General features: G+C 40.0%; 1 protein-coding gene across 4 annotated transcripts in view; it reads right to left on the reverse strand.

Annotated features, from left to right (window-relative positions):
* LOC112543089 (complement factor H-like) overlaps positions 1–21,269 on the reverse strand; it is a 62,040-nt gene that overhangs the window by 24,696 nt on the left and 16,075 nt on the right. For all 4 annotated transcript variants that reach the window (XM_088154383.1, XM_088154384.1, XM_088154385.1 and 1 more), the window contains exons 5-10: positions 19,949–20,122; positions 14,246–14,440; positions 13,624–13,809; positions 10,404–10,595; positions 7,651–7,827; positions 4,361–4,534 (exon numbers count right to left, since the gene is read on the reverse strand). In XM_088154383.1, coding sequence (XP_088010509.1) covers positions 4,361–4,534; positions 7,651–7,827; positions 10,404–10,595; positions 13,624–13,809; positions 14,246–14,440; positions 19,949–20,122 — 1,098 coding nt within the window. The remainder of the gene's footprint in view (positions 1–4,360; positions 4,535–7,650; positions 7,828–10,403; positions 10,596–13,623; positions 13,810–14,245; positions 14,441–19,948; positions 20,123–21,269) is intronic.

Genomic DNA, 21,269 nt, shown 5'->3' on the forward strand with positions numbered 1-21,269 from the left:
AACATGGCACCAAAAAAGTATATTTAAAATAGTATTTAATTCATGACAGAAATACAAAAGCAAAAGGAATATGAGTGCATCTTCAGTGTTTAGAAAAGGGATTGAATTCCAAGAGTAAGGAAATGAAGGGACATCGGTGGGCTCAACTGAAAGAAAGCGTGAACCGCAGAGATAAATAGCCATGAAAGGAATTGAGTAAGACTTTAAGCAAATGTAAAAGGTAGAGTTCCCATCATTTGGGGCCCACGTTGCTCCTGAAAGTCTTAATTTGACGTTGTCTTTTACACTGACAGCCACAAAAGTCTGTTACCTGTCGGGCAGAGTGCAAATCACAAACTCTCTTGTTTGTGCAGAACGCAGCAAAAACTCCAGGAAAAGTTACCCAGGAAAGATACACATCAGCATTGCAGCTGTTCACAATGCAATGTCCATTTCTTGTTTCCCAAAGAAATCCAGTCAGAAAATATATACTAACTGGTGTTTATTGATAAAAATGCAAAATTCCATAAAATGCAAATATCACACAAAATATAAAGAAAAACACATGTTCTCATGTAAAGTAGGATCCAAGACTTATTAGCCACACAAGCTTAACAAAATCTCTAGCTACAAACTCTCAGAGAAGAGGTACACTACTTAGTAATTTGTTACAACTACATAGTCCATAAAAATGATTACATGGTACTATACTGAGCTAAAGCTAAAAACACACACACACACACACACACACACACACACACACGGAGAGGCTGAACATTTTCCTCTCATTATATTATAGCTCCATGCCACCCCCCCGGGTAACTAGCAGACACACGCCAATAGGTGGCAGTAAATAGCACAATACACAACACACAATAACAGGTGTTTCTCACATGATCTCTGTAGCCAAAATATTATTTGTTATTGTTGTAAAGATAACGGGATAAATCCTTTCCCATGAGAAAGAAAATCCTGACATTACCATGTAAAGGTGGGAGAAAGAGACAGATGAATTCATTCAGGGGCTGTTAAACTGAGGGCTGGATTATGAGATTGTGCAGTAGCTTTTCCATTTTTAGGGTTTCTGGAAATTTGCCCTATTTTTGTAGGGGACTAAAGATCTGGATTTTTTTTTCTTGTTGCTAGCTAGCACAATATAAAGAAATATTGATATACACCTTGTTAAGCAAAGACTTTGGAGGTTGTGGTCTGTATAGTGTAGGCCACTGGTTCTTAAACTGTTTGACCCAATTGCCCCTTTTCCCAGTCACAAATAACGTCATTACTCCCCCCCACACACACACACACAAAGTAGACTGTTGTTTTACTCAAGTGTTTCGGCAGCGGCAGTTCCAAACTGGATCCTTGACTGATAAACAAGCAATTCCAGATTGTTCCACTACCCCACAATATGCTCAAATTACCCCCTTAGGAGTAATTACCTTCAGTTTAAAAACCACTGGCCCAGGCAAATTATATCACTGCAGGTATGACCGAACCACCAAATCCAGCATTCCTCACTAACGGGCATGTTTCCTGTGTCTGTTGGACTTGACATTCCACAGAGAGCCTTCCCTTCCAGTCAGATTCCAGACCAAGATTAGTACTGAGACAGCTTTGGTTGCACTTGTGGATGACCTGTAGGGCATCTGGGATGGGGGTGGTGCATCCTTGACCTCTCAGGAACCTTTGATACCATCAATCACCGTACCCTTCTGGAGCACCTTAGGGGTTTGGGAGGGTGGGGCACTATATTGAGGGGTTTCTTCTGTTTCTTCCAGGGCTGGTTCCAGTCAATGTGGGGTGGACCAGTCTACTCCTAGCCCCCTGCTTTGTGGGGTGTCTTAGGACTCTCACCATCATCTTTTTTAACATCAACATGAAGCTGCTAGGGGAAGTAATTCATCAGCATTTGTGTAGTATTATCATACGCCAATTCTACTTAGTTGTACATTTCTGTCCCTGGCTATTCAAGTGAAGCTGTTATGGTTCTGTCCCAGTGCCTGGAGGCTGTGGAGGTCTGCATGGGGAAGAACAGGCTTCAGGGCTAGCCTAACAAGGCTGTGGGTTTTTGGCCCTATCAGTCCTAGAACCGGAGAGGTGTCATCCTTGACTCTGAGTGGGGTTGCACCTCCTCGCTTGGGTTCAGTGCATACTTTGGGGGTCCTCCTGCACTCATGGCTCCTGCTTGAAGATCAAGTGGCAACGGTGGCCAGGGGACCCTTTGTAAAATTTCATCTTGTATGCCAATTGTGCCTGTTCCTGGATTAGACCAAGAAATGGATGCCATGGAGGCCTAAAACTACTTTTACTAAGATTGGGTAAAGCAATAGAATCTTGCAAGTCTGAATGTGCTTCCATTCCTCTCTGTTTTACATGTCATGTGAATCAGCCTAGTTTTTGTACACTTTCCCCCTCATTTGGGCCTCTGCAATATTTATTTCACTGGCTTGGTAATGGATCTTCCCTCTCTCCATCAAGGTCATCCTCTTTACTCTATGTAGACACTGCACACAGTCGCTCATGCCTTAGTCATCTCCTGATTGGATTATTGCAATGTGCTCTTCATGGGACTGCTCTTGAAGACCATCTGGAACCTGGAATTGGTCCAGAATGCAATGGCGTGGGTAGTTATGTGTGCCTCTCATTATGACCATGTGACATCTCTACTCTATGAGCTGCCGTGGCTCCCAGAAGGCTTCCAGGTGCAATTCCAGGTGCTGGTTATCACCTATAAAGCCCTACATGGGATAGGACTGGTTATCTGTGGGCCAACTGCTCCCAACAGTATGTACCCATCTCACATACTCTGGGTTCCCTCACTTAAACAATGTTATCTTAGGAGACGCAGGTCTCTATGGTGGTACCAGCCTTTTCTAATGAACGTCCCCCAATATAGGGTTGGCCCCCACCTTAAAGGCTTTTAGAAAAGCAGTGAGCAGAGTTCCTAACTGAGGAATTTCTGATCACCATTTTATTTTCTTAGAAGGTCTTAATTAAATGTGTGGGGGGGGTTATCTAGTGGTTGATGATTTTTTTTTTCTTTTTGTACGCTGCCCAGAGTCATATTGTCTGAGTTGAGTAGCCATACACAGGTAGTCCCCAGAGTAAGAACGAGTTCCGTTCCCACGATCTGACCTTAAGTCAAATTTCTATGTAAGCTATAACAATAATACTGTATAAGTAGTATTGTGTAATTAACTTGAACCATTGTGTATTTAACTCGAACCACTGTGTATTAACTTTAATTTTGCTAGAATAGGCTCCGTTCTTAACTATGGGTCATCCTTAAAATGGGGGTTCTCAACCGGGGGACTATTTGTAAATGTTTGAAATAAATAAAATAAAAATAAACGAATCAAAATCCTTTTGCTCTGGTAGACTTTAATCAGATGCAGATATTTTTATGTAGTTAAATATTTGGTGCATGAATCTGGGGATAAAGCGAAATCCTACTCATTTAGGTGGAATTTCATAGTTTAGTACTTTGGTAGAGCTGCCCTCAAGCAATTCTCATTTAGCTCAAAAGCATAAGAAGTCAAAGGAAAGAGTATGAAGTTTGGGAAAGAGGTATGTTTATATTTACCCACAGTAGCAGGATAGCTCCAGAAAAAAAATTGGAACTTGGTAATAAATAATCCCAACCTTATTTTCTCTCTTTCTTTCAGAAAAAAATTGAATATATTCTACTGTCCTAACAGATGAAAAGGTTCTTGGAGAGCTGATTAAGAAGAGATGTAGAAACAGTTTCCCATGAATCTCATCCCAAGGCTTTTAGCTCCAAACTGCTAAGAGAAACAGGCTTGATTGTAGCAAGACCGAGCATTTGGGAATATGCAATGCCTTCCCTACCCCTAGTTTTCTCAAAGTTAATGCTAACTGCTATGAATTTATCATGCCTTTTCTGTTCCTTTCCTTCTTATCCCTGTTAATCATTCCCTGCCTCCAGGAGAGAAATACGCAACTTTAGTCTTGGTTTGATGATTTGGAAGGACAGGAAATTTAAAAATCCACTCTAAGTAATCACTGATGACTGAAGACTTTAAGTAACAACTTAATGAAGCTTATGAATTCTATACCTGAAACCAATTCTGAATTTAGCATTTCAGATGGTAGTTTTCAACAAAAAGTGGTAACTAATAGCATGCTGTATTATTTATTTGCTTAGACACGTCATATCCTGGTCTTCTCAAGACAGCTTGCAATAAGAAATAAAATGTGAATAGTTAAATAGAATAAAAAGAGTTAAAATTACTATTACCCAGTTCAAATGGAAAAGGCCTTTCTTTGGCTGGAGCATTAACTCCATTTATATTCCAAGTTGTACATTTTAATTCATTCATTTATGAGAAGACATAATTCTTAAATTGCCCATATTTACCTTTACAGATTGGAGGCTGTGGAGACCATCCGAAGTGATAGCATTGTGAAGACTCAGGCCCAACTCTTGTGAATCCTCTAAGACATTTAAAATGCACCACCATTTTGTGCTGAAATTTGTCCAATCTTGGATCAATCATGGCATTATCCAAAACTGGAGGTTCACACTGTATTGCTAAACAAATATTGAATAAAATAGAATAAGATTATTTCAGAATGAAACTGCTTGCCAAAACCTTTGAGGCATTTATATATAAAAATAAGTTTTATGTTGTATTCCTTAACTGCAGTATTTTCCTCTGACTTTCTCAGTATAAATAAATTTAAATCCTAACAAGATGAACCCTGACTCAGATATCGATCCTTCCTCATTCTCAAGAAAAAGGCCTAATCTGGATTGTTAAATCATCCCTTTGAGCCCATGGAGGTTTTGAGTACGGTCCCTTGCCCTAAGCTCCATCTCTTCCCTAAAACTTCCTTCTCCTCCTGTCATCCATTGGTGTGGCCACCACTGACTTTCTCCAAAGGGGGAGGATATGGGGTAACCAAGATCACCAAAATCAAACTTGCAGGCACTCCAATATAAAACATTTCCAATCATATCACAATTTCATTTGGATGGTCAACTGGCCATGAATGCAATTTTCTGTGCCTTAACAGGACTCTTTCTAGGGTTATAGAAATAAAAGAGTTGTTTATATATTTCCCATTTACTCATGGTGGCTATTAATCCTACTGAGGTGAACAGCTAGTGCCCTGTAGTTTTGAATTGCAGCTGTGAGACCTTCTAATTCTCAGTTCTGAGGTTGTTTCAAGACGATAGCTCAGGAGTTGCATCAATATTTTATTATCACTTCTCAAAACTTAGATCCACAGATATATTACGGTTAAGGAAAAAGGAGTTTTCATTTTCCAAATCTTGAGTTACAATCTTATGAGTATATTTTGATTAGAACAAAATTTTGGACATCTTTAGTTAGTATAAATTCTCATTCTGTGATCTTCTTGGAATATTCATACATAACACCTTTAGTTATTTGAACTGTTGCAGTTCAAAATAAAATAGACTACACATAATTCATGTAACAATTAAATCAATCTGAAGATTTCATTACACCATTTCTGGAAAATCCCGGTCTGATACATTTTCTCATACCAAATTAATATTATGAGGTAACACAGACTTTAAAATGGATTAAAAGCATCTTATATGAAAAATCTGGAGGAATGTTGGTAGTTTTTTTGTTTTTTTACTTTAGATCATTTACTAAATGTGATGCATTTTTATCATTTCATATGTTACATAGTAAATATGATTTGTTTTTCTCTGTCCCACTACAACATGTACTGATACATTGATTTGGAACAGCAGCATTTTCAGCTTTAACAGCACCTAAACTATTACAAGTGATTATCAAATTTTATGAAACTAAAAATCTTGTGATTAATCTTTATAAATACTTCTCAGTAAATCAATTTGATATGCAAATATGTATCAATCACAATAAATATCAATATCAAGTATGCTAGGTGGAATAAAGAATTAGAGAACCCCATTTTGTCTAAATAAAGGGAAGCTGTTTTAACAAAGGACTCCAATATTTCAACAGATATTAAACTTTGGTTTATTCAATAAAAATTAATATCTTGGACTTACTAGACTCTACTACATGTGTATAAAAAACAAATGGCTAGATTAACCTATTGTTGGAGATTAAATCAGAGTATCTTTCATTCAAACATGCTTTTGCAGTATCCTAAAATTATTAAATTCTAGGAAGAAATAATTGCATATATTAATTTGACTTTGAAGCAAATGCAATATTTTTAGATGTCCATTTTCTTTTGAATTACATATCTATTGTGTGGATTGATAGCTGGATAAGAGAACTGGATTCTCTGTGCCCTTCTTAAAGAGAATCGTCTTTCAAATTTGCATACAGGGAGTCCCCAGGTAAGGATGACCCATAGTTAAGAACGGAGCCTATTTTAGCAAAATTTGAGTACACAATGATTCAAGTTAAATACACAATGGTTCATGTTAATTACACAACACTACTTATACAGTATTATACAATAATACTGTTTCGGCTTAGGCACAAATTCGACTTAAGGACAGACCTTGGGAACGGAACTCGTTCTTAAACTGGGACTACCTGTATATAAATTTATGGCCCCAATTACTCAGTAACCTGAAGAGCTGGTGTTGTTTGTGACTTTTAAATGAATTGGTTACAGACATAGGCCATGTTACTGGTGGTGTTTTTCTTCTTAGGGTTTGTACCACTTGGTTGCAAAGTCTGCTTGTTTTTACACTGTGATCACCTAGTCAAACAGTAAAGCCATCAATGCATGATCTGATGAGGTATTTTGTTTTCCAGACAGCGTGTTACAGAGCCTGACACTTACTGGGGCTGAGAGGGAGTGACTGGTCCAAGGTCACCCAGCTGCTTTCTGCATTGAGGGGAAAACTAGAAACTGGGTTTCCCTGCACCTATTCTAGAACCTAGTCCAGCACCATGCTGGCTCTCCCAGACATAGACTATGGATGGATGATTATAATGAGATATGGTTATCCTTTATTGAAACTTTTATATAAACATTTAGACATATTATAGAGAGTGGTCTCCAGTTCGGCAGAGTGGTTAAGGCATCAGGCTAGAAACTGGGAGACCATGAGTTTAAATCCCACCTAGGCACAAAGCCAGCTGGATGATTTTGGGCCAGTCACTTTCTCTGAGCCCTAGGAAGGAGGCAATGGCAAACTACTTCTGAAAAACCTTGCCAAGAAAACTGCAGGGACTTGTGCAAGCAATCTCCAAGTATTGGACACAATTGAAGGCATTAAAAAAAAAAAACATATTACACACACACACACACACACACACACACACAGACACACATACATATTAATAAAAGCTTTTTTTTTAATGAAAACTGTTGGAAGAGAGATTCCAGGTATGGCTAAACATGTTCCACCAGGTACTCTTCAGCATTTTTTTTTAAATCAGTGAATAAATGAGAAACAGATTATTATTAAGGAAGTTGTAGCTAATACTTAGAAATTACTGAAGTACAAATGGGATAAAATTAAATACATGGGTAATTATCTTGAATTATTCTACTTTTTAAAGTTTATACTTGAAAAGCCAATTTCTGGAAATTAATTTAGAATTAGTGGTGAGTATATTTAAGGGTGAACGCAACATTATAGAAATCTTCAGGAACAACATTCTCGATGAACTGATTTACACAACTGTATTATTAAAATGTTGTATTTTATTAACTTACGCAGACATCCAGGAGTTGGCTCCCATCCCTTCTCCCCGCACACAATGGTGTCACCAATGGTATTTTTAATGGTTTCAAGCCCCTCTTTACATTCATAGTCAAGTTCATCCCCAGATAAGAAAACAGGCTTTGTTGTGTTGAGGATAAAAGCATCTGCGAGTGGCTTTGAGCATGTCTCTGAGGAATCAAAGAGTGGATATCATTAATGTCCCATTGTTCTTTTCTCATCATTCCAGGTTGTAAGCTCAAAAATTCTCACCTCTTAGTGACCTCTTAGGTGTAGGCACATGCAGGAAGTAATTGGTGAGTTGCTATAAATAAGCTGTTGCTGCTTCACGCTAGTGATTTTGGCAAACATGGCCAAAGTCACTTTTCTTTTCAACTGGGCCAGGAGCTGACAAGAGACAACTTGGTCTTGTCGACTGGTAAGATGATTCTAGCGTCTCTTGGCATATCTACAGGGCCATACTGAGCATCTGATGAACAAGTTGATTTTTTATTTGAGTTTCCTTATATATCATGATGTTCAAAATCCTGCTTTTGAAATCTTTCCACACAGAATAAAGGGCAATATTACATATTAGGTTTGAATAGCACTTCAGATTCAGAGGCAGAAAGCTGCTGTGGTTCAACTCCTGAATGCAGTTGCATGATTTTTCAGGATTGTACTGCAATTGCAGAGAACAGCTGTGCAATCCCAGGCAAAGACACAGCTACTTTAAAGTACTGCAGACAGTTGATTTTGAATCTGAAGTGAATCTCACCCTTTTATATGTTGCATACAGAAAATGACGGGTGTTCAGCCTCTGAGGTTTTATGCAGTATTGCGAGTGTAAGGAGATGCATCTCTCCCTGTAAATGCAAACTCCAGCCCAAATGTTGGCATCTCCTGAAAGGACTGTTCTGCTAGAGCAGCAGTGCTGGAATACTAGTCAGACTTGTGAGTTGCCTATTTGCCAGACTCCTAAGAAAAAGAAGAAAAATACAGAAACTGTAGATGGAATGATAGATGGTTGTTTAAGTGAAAGGCAAGTAAAGAGCTCATTCAATCCTCCTTTATAAGAAAGGTGGTGGTGGAGAGCTTGGAGAACTGAAGGCGAGAGTAATGGATAGAAGGACAGCTGGCAGATGATGGAAGATCAGAAGGAAAGGAAAAAGCGATACAGTGTGCATTTTTCATCCGGAAAATACAAGAGAAACACAGGAGGCAACGTATGTCCTATAAATAAGCACAACATTTGATACCTATAAATATAAACCACTTCTATCCATATAATTTGTTAATACACTGTTACTGTTAAAGGAATTCTGACACACAGTAATAAGGCCCCCATGCCATGTTATCAGAAGATGAGGTGGTAAGAAGGAGCAACATCAGTAGAAGAACTCTTAGGTTTATCATTTGGGCTGTAGACTGCTTTTATTTATCCCCAAAATAGACTCAGAAGAAACAAGGTTGACCAATTCTAACTAAATAAACTTGACTTTGCCAACTGGGTATGTTGAAAAAGTGAGAGCTAATGGAGTGGCAGTCCCCTTCCCTCCCCCCCACAAAAAAAGCAAACCACTTTATATCCCCCAAAAAGCTCTGTGCTTAAAATCAGGAGTAGCTTTTTCCATTTTCCTTCTGAACATTAATATGACTATCGTACAACTGTGTTTTCTACTCCCTGTGAACTACTTTGGAAGAAATTTGTGGAAAATGCAGAACATTAATAAATTGCTTAGGATTCTAGTGGCGGAATAATGAGCACATGATTTCTTGCTAATTTTCAGTGGGAAATAAGCTACAATGGTGAATTAAGTTCCTACAGCCTGAATGCAGCTTTAATCTTCACACACACACACACAGACACACAGACACACACTTGCCAATGTGGAAAAGAGGCCATGTATTCCAGCTCTGTCCCCTCCACTGGTGTCATGTCTCTGTCATAAACCTTGCAACCCTCGGATGCCAATAGAGATATTGAGACTTGTATCTCAAAGCTCACTTGCTCCTGATCTAAATGGAACTGGCCTCTCTGGCCTTGTGGCAGGACATTTAGGAACATCTCGAGGGCCTCAGAACCCTGAAGTGCTTGCTGGAAACTCTAGCAATCCAAGAGTGTTTAGAAAAAATTGGATTTGCTCTTAACCGAAATAAAGGGGAAAGAAATTAAGTGAAATTGTGGGGATGGTATAACTTGGTATGCTTAAATGTTGACTTCTACTTTTGTAACTTGGTTGCGTTTTCTTTTCTCCCTTCCAGACTTTTCTATTTTGCCATTTCTCCTTTGGACTTAAGGTTCAAGGTTCAAGTAATCTTAAGGTTCAAGGAAAAGCAGAGTATATGATCCCTAGTGCTCAGTTATGATTTTATGCAGTCTTAATTACAGACCCCTTTTCATTTGGATGTCCCAGATTTTCATAGCCTCGCAGAGTTCTGGAAGAAAAAAAGGGTCTATAGAAATAACTGCATGTTTTTGGTTTCCATCTATAGGATGTTTTATGTTGTGAATTTAATAAAATATAATTCTACGAGCTGTTCTGTTTACAATAAATGTCTATACATATTTAAGTTGCAAGCTGATCAAATACACTGATCAAATAGAATATGTTTTAGTGCGCTATACCTTTATAGACTTCTTAAAGAGATACACGCTACAAATGGTTATTATAGCAGGCTATTTTTAAACTTCACTTATTAAGTTTTTCATGGCTGCGTGCCGGTCACTTTCAATCTATCTTCCAGTGGAATTATATCGACTTACTGATACACTTTGGCTCTGGGGTCCAGCCCTCTGCCAGGCACCATGTCTCTCCCTCACTCTTTCCTTCTGGAGTTGTGTAGTCATCATGACATTTATATCTTGCTTTGTCATTGACGTGAAAACGCTGTTGCCGCTGAACAAAAAACCCATGAAGCAGAGAAACCTTCTCGCAGGTGTGTTCAACAGGAATTACTTTTCAATGAGATGGTAGTGACAAATTTGATATATATAAAAAATAAATAAATAAATAAATAAATAAATAAATAAATAAATAAATCATGGAAAAAGGAAGCCATTAGCATAAAATGTGAACTCTTCTGCATGGCCCACTAACCATGATGTGAAGATGCTTCACACACAGTTTCCAGGAGACTTACAGAGATGTCAGCCACAACTCACTCCCAACCCACTACCAAGGCAGCCTGAAGTTGACTTTTCCTGTTCTTCTTTTAAGCAGCTTATGGTGATACAAACCTTACCATTTGGACTGTTTCTGGCCTCTCGGTTCAATTAAATTGAAAAGTGGGGGACTTCCCTGCTCCTTTTGGCCACCTAAGGCTGCTGTCAGGACACACCCCTGTCCTTGGCCCATTTTCCAGTGCAAATCTTCTTTGATAATAGGCAATTAAGGACTCTCCTGCTGATCCAAAGAGCTCTCTCTCCCACTTCTTCTGCCAACCCTGCCAGCATATACCCAAGGCTCCCAGGGTCTAGAGAGAGGGAAAGAGAGGCATGTGTGGGGAAGGAAGTGACTTTATCCAGCAATTCTCTTATCCCACTGAGGTATTCTGTGGGATTTTAGAGCTGTTGAGGGAAAAGAAACAGCTTTTTAGCTGCTACCCCATGATGAACCTGCCCACCCAGCCCCAGAGAAGCAGGCATAGTAGCGTCTGATCTAGAGGGCTGAGCGAATGCCTTTTCTTACAGGAGTTCGTGGTCCTCTGGAAGAACACGGACGTGATTCCAAATGTGCATTGAGTGGTCTTCCAAAATGTCACAAAATGTAACCCTACTGTGGATTAGGTGCTGCAGGGCCTGATCCATGGACAATGTGGAAAGTCACTGGTTTTTTAATCCTTGTGGCTCTGCTTCCCTGTCCCTTTCTGAAGGTCAGCAGACACAGGAAACCATCTGCCGATTACAGCACCAACAGATACGGAAAGCTTTTGATAAATACCTAGACCTAGGTTTAGCTATCTATCAAACCCACTACCTCTCCAGGTCTGAGCAGCTGATCAGTGGGACAGATGATTCTCTGTGAAATGGGAAAGTCCCCCAGCGCTTTTGGACCCACTGCCTTCTGGAGTCTCCCGATCAGCTGCAAGGCAAACCTGGGGAGGTGAGGGGTTTGGAAGAGTTCGGTTCCTATACTGTACTTGCCACTTCCTGGAACCAGCCAGAGAGCTGTCAGTGGATTGGCAGAAGTGTCTATGAAGCAGAAAAGCCTTTACTCCTTCATGGGACAGCTCCTCCAATCCACTGAACAGCTGTCTGGTAATCCAGTTTTGACAGCAGTTTACCATCCAATCTAAGCTCCGAGAAAACGTACTGGGCAGCTAATCTGGTGGCTGCAGGAGTTCCCTGGCAAAGTTGGAGAGCCAGTCCTCTCAAAACCCAGCACTGGAGCCAATTCTCCTGCTTTACCTTGCAGAGGCCTGAGATGCCAATCAGTTGTTTGGTGGACTATGCAGAAGTGTCAATCTCCAGGGAAAAACAGTGGGGCTAGAGGGAGATTGCTTCTTTTCAAAGCCAAGAATAAATGGGCTATGAGACAGCTAAGAGAGGCTGTATATAAAGCTTTGAAAAATCCATAGGCAGATTGAGTGGGGAAATTCCTGTGTCTGATTAGGCAGATCCAGGATTGCCTTTCTTTTAGAAACTTAAGGCATCTGTTTTGCCCCTTAATAATAAAAAATAAACACATCATACTGCCTTATAATCTACAGGTGTTCCATACTTTAGTAGCATAATCTGAGTCTCCTCTAGGGATACCTGTTGGAATTGCTACATGTTTCACCTGTTTTTAATGTCCTCTATTCTGCACCAAACCCTTTGGAGTACATTATGAAGGCATGGGTTTCAGCATCAGAGGATTTGGAGGTTAATCCTATTAGGATGCTGTTGGCACCCAAATTTATTTCTCTGCAACATCTCTAGGGCTTGCCTGAAATTGCCATGGAAGAATAAATAATAGCTTGTAGCTGAATCCTCAGAAGATGGAAATGCTCAAGGACAGGTCTGAAAACTCCAGCAGAACATTCCATTCTAGATGGGGTTATACTGCCCCCAACTCAACGAAAACCATCTATGGATTAGGGTTTGGAATCCCTAAAACTCTAAGGATATATTAGTGCTATGCCTAGTGACACAAAGTAGTAATAACATGATTCACTGCAACATCTGGGTGAGTGCTCTTGCATGCTATATACAGTAAGTGAGTGGGCTGCTATATTACAGCTTCACTGATAAGATCTGGGGGATTGTCATATTTTAAAAGTTCTGTAGTTTTGTACAACTGTGAAAGTATTTGGAATGTAGTCCTAATTCTTTGTTTGCAAATATGATCCTAAGTGAAGTTTTAAATGCATTTTAGAACAATGAATTGTTTTAGTTGTAAAATGTATGTTAAAATGTATAATCATTATCTTTATTTGTAGTTTTCCTTGATAATTACAGTTATTTATTTGTTTGTTTGTTTGTTTGTTTGTTTATTGTTAAATTAGTATGCTGCCTGACTTCCAACAATTGATGATGCACCTCAAGTCTTCATTGGAGACACCCCAAATCTCCAGAATGGACTCTGCAGATTAAAACATATCACTCCCTCTTTAAAAACAAGAAATATAATAAAACCAAAGTTTTCTTGTTAATAAATTTCATCTTAATTATTTTTGTTCACATCAAAAGTTATCTTTTCATTGCAAATTGTCAACAGACTTAAGTAATAGATGATATAAAGTTTAATAAATAAAATGATACACACATGGTCTCATCTCTATGCATATACATACACACACATAGACATACCTTTACCCCAGTCATAGCACAATTCCCTGTGGATATATGCATTTGTCTTCATGCCTGCTGCTGAATTATCACAAATTCTCATTTATAAATCCACTGTGAAATGCTGCTTCAAAAGCACCCAAAAACTGTCTACAGCAAAGCATGATAAGTCACTTCAGGTCAGGCATCTTTAGCTGACATTCCTAAAGCTTACCTTTTCTGGGGATGCATCTTGGAAAGGGTGACCAGCCATTTTTTGTGCAGCTGGATGTTGTCTGCTGCTGTTCAGGATGATAGCCCTCATTACAAGCAAATGTTATGTTTTCACCCTCTATGTACTTGTTCCAATAATTAGAGATGAAGTGACCATAATGAAAACGTTGAGAATGATCGCATGTTTCTAAAAGCAAAAAGAGCAATTTAGTTTCATAATTGATGGTTATTGGAAGGCAGTTCATACTCCACATGATATCTAATTCACAGAGCTGTCAAGAAGATGTGAAGAGAGGAAGAAGATGATGACCAAGAACACTATTTTTCTGTTTGTTTTTTTAACAAAGGTCTTCACCTCTCTCATTTAAGCTTTTAGTACACGCACTTTTGCAAACTGTAGCCTCCGAATAGCCTTAAGGGTCCCTCGAGAAGAAAGAGCAGCAGAAGCAGCCCCCATCAGGCAGAAGAACCGAAGAATGGGCTGAGATCTCAGTTGGGTGCTGCCTCTTCAAGGTTAAAGCAAGGTCAGGGTAGCATCTCCCTGGCCTGCTTTGCTTATGCTTGGCAATATCTACTGTATTCCGGATCATAACTGAAAATGCAGAGGGGAAAAAAGTACTTACTGAAACACTTTGGTTCTGGTACATAGTGGGAGTTAATGCATGTGGCCCTGTGCCATGTCTGTTTGTTTGCAGCCAGAAATCCACGATAACAATAAAAGTCCATTGTTTGTCCCTCCCGTCTTGGAAATGGTTTGTTCCATTCATAATAATCAGATAATCTTCCATTTTCTATAGGGATATAGTCACAACCCCTTCCTGCAGAAAAGAGAAAGAAAAAAGGCACCCCCACCACACATTCAGAATATTCTATTAGCTGATTTGCTTTGCTTAAGTCTGCGCTATCATCAGGGATGAGCCTGTTATTAATGGTGTTGCTCTGGGGCAATATCAGCATCTGACCTGGATATCTTCCCTGGATCTGAAGAAGGAAACAGAAAGCGACAACGGGGGATAGGAGAAGAGGCCCTTCCTTCTCCTGCTTACATCTTTCTGGGCTGTGGGGAGAATGGAACGACGACGGGCTGGTGCCTCGGATCTTAAACTGGAGGCATTGTAAAATGGTACTCAAGTGTTTTTGCATCTTCTTTCTACCTTCCTCTTTTATCACTGCACAGTGACTTATCAAAGTATTATTATTATTACCATTACCATTACCATTACCATTACCATTACTATTATTATGGTTGGTCACCTAGTCAGCCAGATGTTTAGACTGGATCTGGCATTTTTATCCAGCTATCGAGTCCTTCCCAAGAACCTGGGATAGACAGATGTTGTTGTTTGATGGTACTTGTTAAAGGTATTGTTGCAGGAGATAAGCTGTTCCAAGTAAAGCTGCCTTTTGCAATTGACTGATGGTGATTTTGTAAATGCTGATGGTCTTCAAGTGGTGCTCCAGATGTTTTGGGACTGCACCCAAGGTGCCTGTAACTATTGGTACTATCTCTGCTTTCTTTTGTCACAGTTGTTCTACTTCTATTTGCAGGTCTTTTTTATTTTGTGATTTTCTCCAGTTCTTCTCTAGTTTCTCCAACTAGAACTGGTCTGGTTTCTAGGCCAGCACCTTCACCATTACACCAAACCGACTCTAAAATATATGTTTAATGAGAGGTGTTAAGGGAGAAGTTAAGGAAGAAGTAAGCTTGTAAAGCTTTTGTATAATAAAAGCCTTGCTGGAGACAAAGGGAGGATAACAATCCTCTCCTTGTTAGCGATCCACAACTTCTCCAAAAGAGCCCCCTCTCAGTGTGCAAGACTTTCTGTGCTTTCCTGCATGAATGGCATCTCCTCTGTGTTCTTGTGCATAGCATGGCTAAGCTTCTTCCCACCCCAGCTGTTTCTCATGGTCAGCTGTCTTTTCATCTTCTCCTGCACTCTAGTTTCAAAGAGTTGCCTGTTCCTTTTAAAAATGATTTGCCAGAGGTGGTGGTGATGGGGCGGTGAGCAGGGGTTGCTGGTATTTGTCTCACATAAACACTTTGCTGACAGGCAAGAGGTAAAAACAACTAAGTGTGCCTAATTAGAGGTATGAATAATCACAGTAGAATGGTATATAAACCGTGAAACCCTTCCTAGGGTTGAACTTTAGCTGATGCACACAGGCATTGCTTTTGATGAAACCCTGCACGGGCATGGCTTTCACATCTTCACAACGGGCATTCGGTTCTGGCTCTCTTCAAACGCTTCATTCCTTGTTTAGCTTCTGTTGCAATAAAGCCAACCTGCACACACATCCTTTGATTGGCCCACTGAATCCTACAATGCAAAATGATTGTATGTTCTGATAATATTCATCACCAAGGACTTTCTTTCAAGCTATGCACCAATAATAAGCTGAGGACTAACTTATATTGCTTTGGTCCTAAGACAAAATGCTTTCCTCAGCTAATATTTTATGAAATGACTCTTTCCAGTAAAAGATACTTTGATTGTCTCACCAGGAACATTTGCGTACCCTTTCCAGTAAGTCTTTTTTCCTTTCATCCTTATTTCTCATTCCAGTTCTAAGCTTAAGATCCTTAAACATGTGCTGTTCAGATAGAAGGACATTATTAGATAGGTAACGTAGTGCTACTAACATTGTGAATATAGACTGAATAGCAGATTGCAGCCTCTGAGATTCATAATCCAGTAGATATGGCTTTGGTCACATACTGAATTCCTCTGCCCACCCCCTGCCGGAGGGGGAAAAGAGTTAGGCCTTTTAAGACAAAAAGTAAGACTCAGCTGCAGTTTGGGAGAAGGGCTTGATCTTCCCAACAGCTTCTGTGAAAAAGTCCAGGCACCTTGAAACAGAAGGTGATTTGATTCAGAATGTCTTCTGTTTCTCTTGAAAGAGGTAGAATGTCTAGCCAGGAACTTTTTTCTGGGTGATGCTAAGGTTCATTGTCTCCAAGTCACTGTAGAAGCTATGGAACGAAATGGTTAAAGTATGCCTTTATGCATACTTCAGGAAGGTTCATAAGATATAATTAAAAAAAAAAAAATCTTGTCATCCCTGATGAGAAAGTAAAACCTCACCAGTGTCTTTAAGGAGATTTTGGATAGAGGGAATTCCAGGATTTGTGGTTTGTCCAGAGTGTTGATCTTTCTTCTGCAGTTTTAAATCATTTTCAGCCAAAATTCCATTCTTTTGGGGACCTCTCATGATACATTGCAGTGGCTGCAGCTGTGGGCTAGGATTCGAAAGAGGCGAGTTCATATCCCCTCTTTTTCATGAAGCATGTTAGATGACCCTGATTCAATATCTGGGTATTGAAGCAGGATAGAAATCTAATAAGCAGAACAAAAACAAAACAGAAAACCCAGAATATCTTTTTCTGAATGACTCTATTGTATGTAGAAAATGCCCTATCTTATTGTGATTTAGCATAACAAGTGAGCTCCTGACTTCAGCATTCTTGGGTTTAGAGAAGACTCGTGAACTCCAGATGAGTTACAGATGTTGAGTTCAGTGGTGGTTAAGCAGGAAACGTAGAGGATTTTAGGAAGGTGCTGCCAAAGCTCAACTACTGGGCTAACATTTTTTGTTTAACTATTTCTCCTTGCCTCTTTCAGATTATTTTTTTCTTAATTTTTATACAAAATTATTTTGACATCAGAATTGCTAATAATACCAACATCTCTGTTTAATTTCCCTGTCATCATCTTTGGATAAGTCACCATTGACAGTTTCTGGACAACATTGATTCCAAGAGTGCTTACATGGCTTGTGGCTCTGACAACCTTGATAGATAGTGGACTGCGCTCACTGGGTTTCTCAAGGATCTGTAAACGAATCAGGACATGAGAGGCTTCTGTTTCCATCATTCTAGACTGAGGCCATTCTAATTTTTACTCTGTCTTTTTCTTTCCTTCTTTAAAGCTATTCATTTCATGACTGCAGCCACTCACATTCAACATTTCTTGGTGTTTAGCCCTTCTGCCCTGCCATTTATTTGTTTGTTTGTTTGTTTGTTTGTTTGTTTTTCAAATTTGTCACCGCCCATCTGACTGCCAGGTCACTCTGGGCAGTTTACAGTAAAATTTCAGTAACGCTCCTTCCATTCCGCATTTGATAAAAGTTAATTTATCAGTGTATGATTTTGCTCCTGTTGTTGAAGTAGTTCTATTCATCTGCTAGGAAAAAAAGTAGGTCTACTCATCTGCTTGCAAATTTTATTGCATGGGTACTTATGGGCTCATCCACATGTTCTGCTGGTCCCAAAACAAAGATGCCCCGCTAACAGTTTGTTGAGGACATGAATACACAGCATTGCCCTCAACCTGTCCCTGGCCCATTGCAATTACCACTTCTGCCTGCCATTCCTCGCTCTGTATCAAAAATGGTATTTTCTGATTTCTGCTAGCACACCTGGTGGTATGCAGTCTATCTGCGGTGCTTCGCTGGCTAAGGTAGACCTTCGCTTGTCCCTGGGCACTGGTAGCTACCCTCCACAGCTGCTTCACTTTGGGCTGCCTGACCCACTTTAGAAGGAACTTTCCCTGTAAAGCCAGACTACGTTTTGCTTCGTAAGACCTGGCATGGGGCTGCTTATATACCTGGAAAGGGGAGGGTCTTGGAATATTGATGGACCAACTTCTGTATGGGCGAGGCACCAGCATACCACTGAACAGTGCAAGAATTTCACCTGGTGTGAGCAGGTAATGTGGCAACTGCTTTTAGCTGTTTATCCCTGCCTGTCATCTTACAGAGGAACATCCCATGTAAATATCCCATCCTGTCTACTCTGATGTTGTTTTGCACACTCCACAGCATACTTCAAGGTACACTTGCCACTTCCTGCCAGCGTTCCCTTGGAAGCTGGGATGAAATTCACAAGAGTTCTGAGCATGTCTCCTTCTAGCTTTAAAACTATCCAAGACTGTTCTATAAGACTAATACATCTTTGTCCCAAAATAGCAGAGTTGCTAGACTGCTAGGCTGGAAGATGGTCAGGATCTTCAACAAATACCCCTTCTTCCTTCCAGAGAACTGTCAAATTAGTAATTTTTGGATGGAGTTTACTAGTCTTACAGACCACTGGTGGACTGGTTTACTGTTCTTCCTGTCACATGGCCTTTCAGAAGACCCGTAGTTTATGTTCAGAAACAGCCCAAGGGGCAGGTTATCTGTATGGAGCAGTAGAAGCAATCTTTTGCCATATCTCTCCTCGCCAAAGAGTTGAGCCTTTGTGAACAGTCAAACTCAAAGTGCATGAACTGAACACAAAACACACATCTTTTTGGATTTAAAGGATTTTAATAGCTATTAGCCAATATTTCCTTTTTGGGCAAGGTGACTGAAAGGTTTATTTAAAATGACTGATTGGGAGGAAAAAAAGGGCAAGCTGGTGGGATGTCTTATGTGGCCTGCAATGCCCTCTTGGCCTTTGGACATTCCCACCTTACCCTCTTCTCCTCCACTACTCTCAGTGTTACATTACTGCCCCTAACTTGCTTCCAAACTTTGCAAGTTGAATAGGAGACTTCAGTTATTTTGACATCTGTTGGGAAACAAACTCCGCCATTTCCAAGAAACTTCTGACTTGTGTAGCTGAGGAAGGCACAGCAGGATCAACCATCTTTGACGAGATACTAACCCACAGGGAAGAATTAGAGCAAATCCACATGGTCTGTGCCGCAGTGCAAGGGCAGCCCACTGCTTCCCTAGCACATGTCTGCGTGCTTCTGCCTGTGTCTGAGGTTCAGATTTTGAGCTGGGCAAGTATGCGTGCCGGTGTGAATGTGTGATTGAGGAAGGCTTTGGTTCAGAAAATGAACAAGAAAAGTTGTAAACCCACAATTGTAGCCCTGGAGATGCTTTCCTGCTCTCACTGTGACAGGATGTGGTTTCTTTAAAGAATCGCTCTGTTTAAATCATCTTCTCGGGTCCCTACAATCTTCGGAGAAGTTCTATCCCCTGTGCTATGGCTTATGGATTACTGATGAGTGATAGTGTGGAGTGAGTCTTCTATGCAGTAGCAACTTGCTATGGAATGACTTTACAGTTTTATTATTTTACTTTGCTTTTACTCCCTTTTTATCTTGTTTTTCCTTGTTTTATTCTGGAACAATTTTATGACTATTATAAATGGCTTTTGGATTTTTTTTTTTAAATGAGAAAAATTATAGAAATGCTACCATTATTACTAGATGTTAAAATAAACCAGCCTCCTTCCGCCATAATTATCTCATCTCATCCACCATATCTATAGGTGTATCATTCATGAACAATGAAGCAATTCTGCTCTAGAAAGAAACTCAAAGGAAGAAGCTACTTGCGTTTACAGGCGGCGGGAGGGCTCCAGCCATTTGCAGTGCACCTGGAAGTTTTTCCTGGGCCTCCAAAGACAAACCCGTCTGCACAGATTATTTCGATTGCATCATTATACATATACTGAGGTAGCCTAGGTTGAACGCGGCCATTTGTCACTTGTGGAAGTTGACATTGAATTTCTACAGAGGAAAATGAATAGGGACTGATGGTCAATAAATCTCTGCCTATGACACTAATCTATTGCAAAAGGGGGAGAGGTGCCTCATGCTATAGACCATGGAGGTGGACCTATAGAATTTATTTCATTTTTATGATCTTTTTCCTTAAATTTGCCAGTAACACAAACTGTGGGACCTCTTTCTGTCTTGTGTGTTTGGGAACTGTCAGCCCCACCAGATGGACTGGATAAGGAAATCAACTCCACAGGAAGCCCAAAACTACTTTTATTGAGGTTGGCTATAATAATAGAATCTTGCAAGTCTGATTGTACTATACCTCCTCCTCCTCCTCCTCCTTATGGTTCAATGAATTATGGAGGTGTGTGTTTGAGGTCCATTATGAATGTCATCTGACTGTTCTGGACTTAGAAAATGCTTCAGCCCCTTTTGCCTAGGCAACAGCTTCTGCATATCTCCATCGGGGTCATCTTCCTTACTCTCTATAGGGATAGGGTGAGGATGCCAGAGAATGGTATCACCAGGAAGATGGGTGGTTGCAACAGTAGCTATCAACCAATTGCCCCAAAGTAGGAAGGCGAGGCCGGGGTGTATCAAACCTAGAGGACATCTGGCAGAGGAGGACTGACATCTCCCACCTTTTCCCTAAGGCAGGGGTCCCCAAACTGTTCAGTTCATCAACCCCTTCGTGAAGTTTCAGATTGTTCATCAGCCCCCAAACATTTATTATATGAAAACAATTTAATACTACTCTAACTAATAGTACTACATCATCATCATCATCATCATCATCATACAAAGAGTGGCATGACAAAGTAGCAACAATGGTGCATTGGAATATCTGCAAGGAATATCATTCGCCTACAAACAAGAACTGGTGGGACCACAAAACAGACAAAATAATAGAAAACGAAGAAGCTAAAGTGTCCTGGGACTTTAGAATTCAAACAGACAAACACCTGTTACTCAACACCCCAGACTTAACAATTATTGATAAGAAAGACAAAAGAGTCTGGATAGTGGACATTGGAATACCTGGAGACAGCAGAATAGTAGAGAAAGAACTGGAGAAAATCACAATTTAAAAAAGACCTGCCAATAGAAGTAGAACATCTGTAGGAAAGGAAAGCAAAGATAGTATCAATAGTTA

This window comes from Python bivittatus, unplaced genomic scaffold, assembly GCF_059951505.1.
Source record: "Python bivittatus isolate LINGU-HERP-01145 unplaced genomic scaffold, Pbiv_v1 ctg000700_np1212, whole genome shotgun sequence".
Classification (NCBI taxonomy): Eukaryota; Metazoa; Chordata; class Lepidosauria; order Squamata; family Pythonidae; genus Python; species Python bivittatus.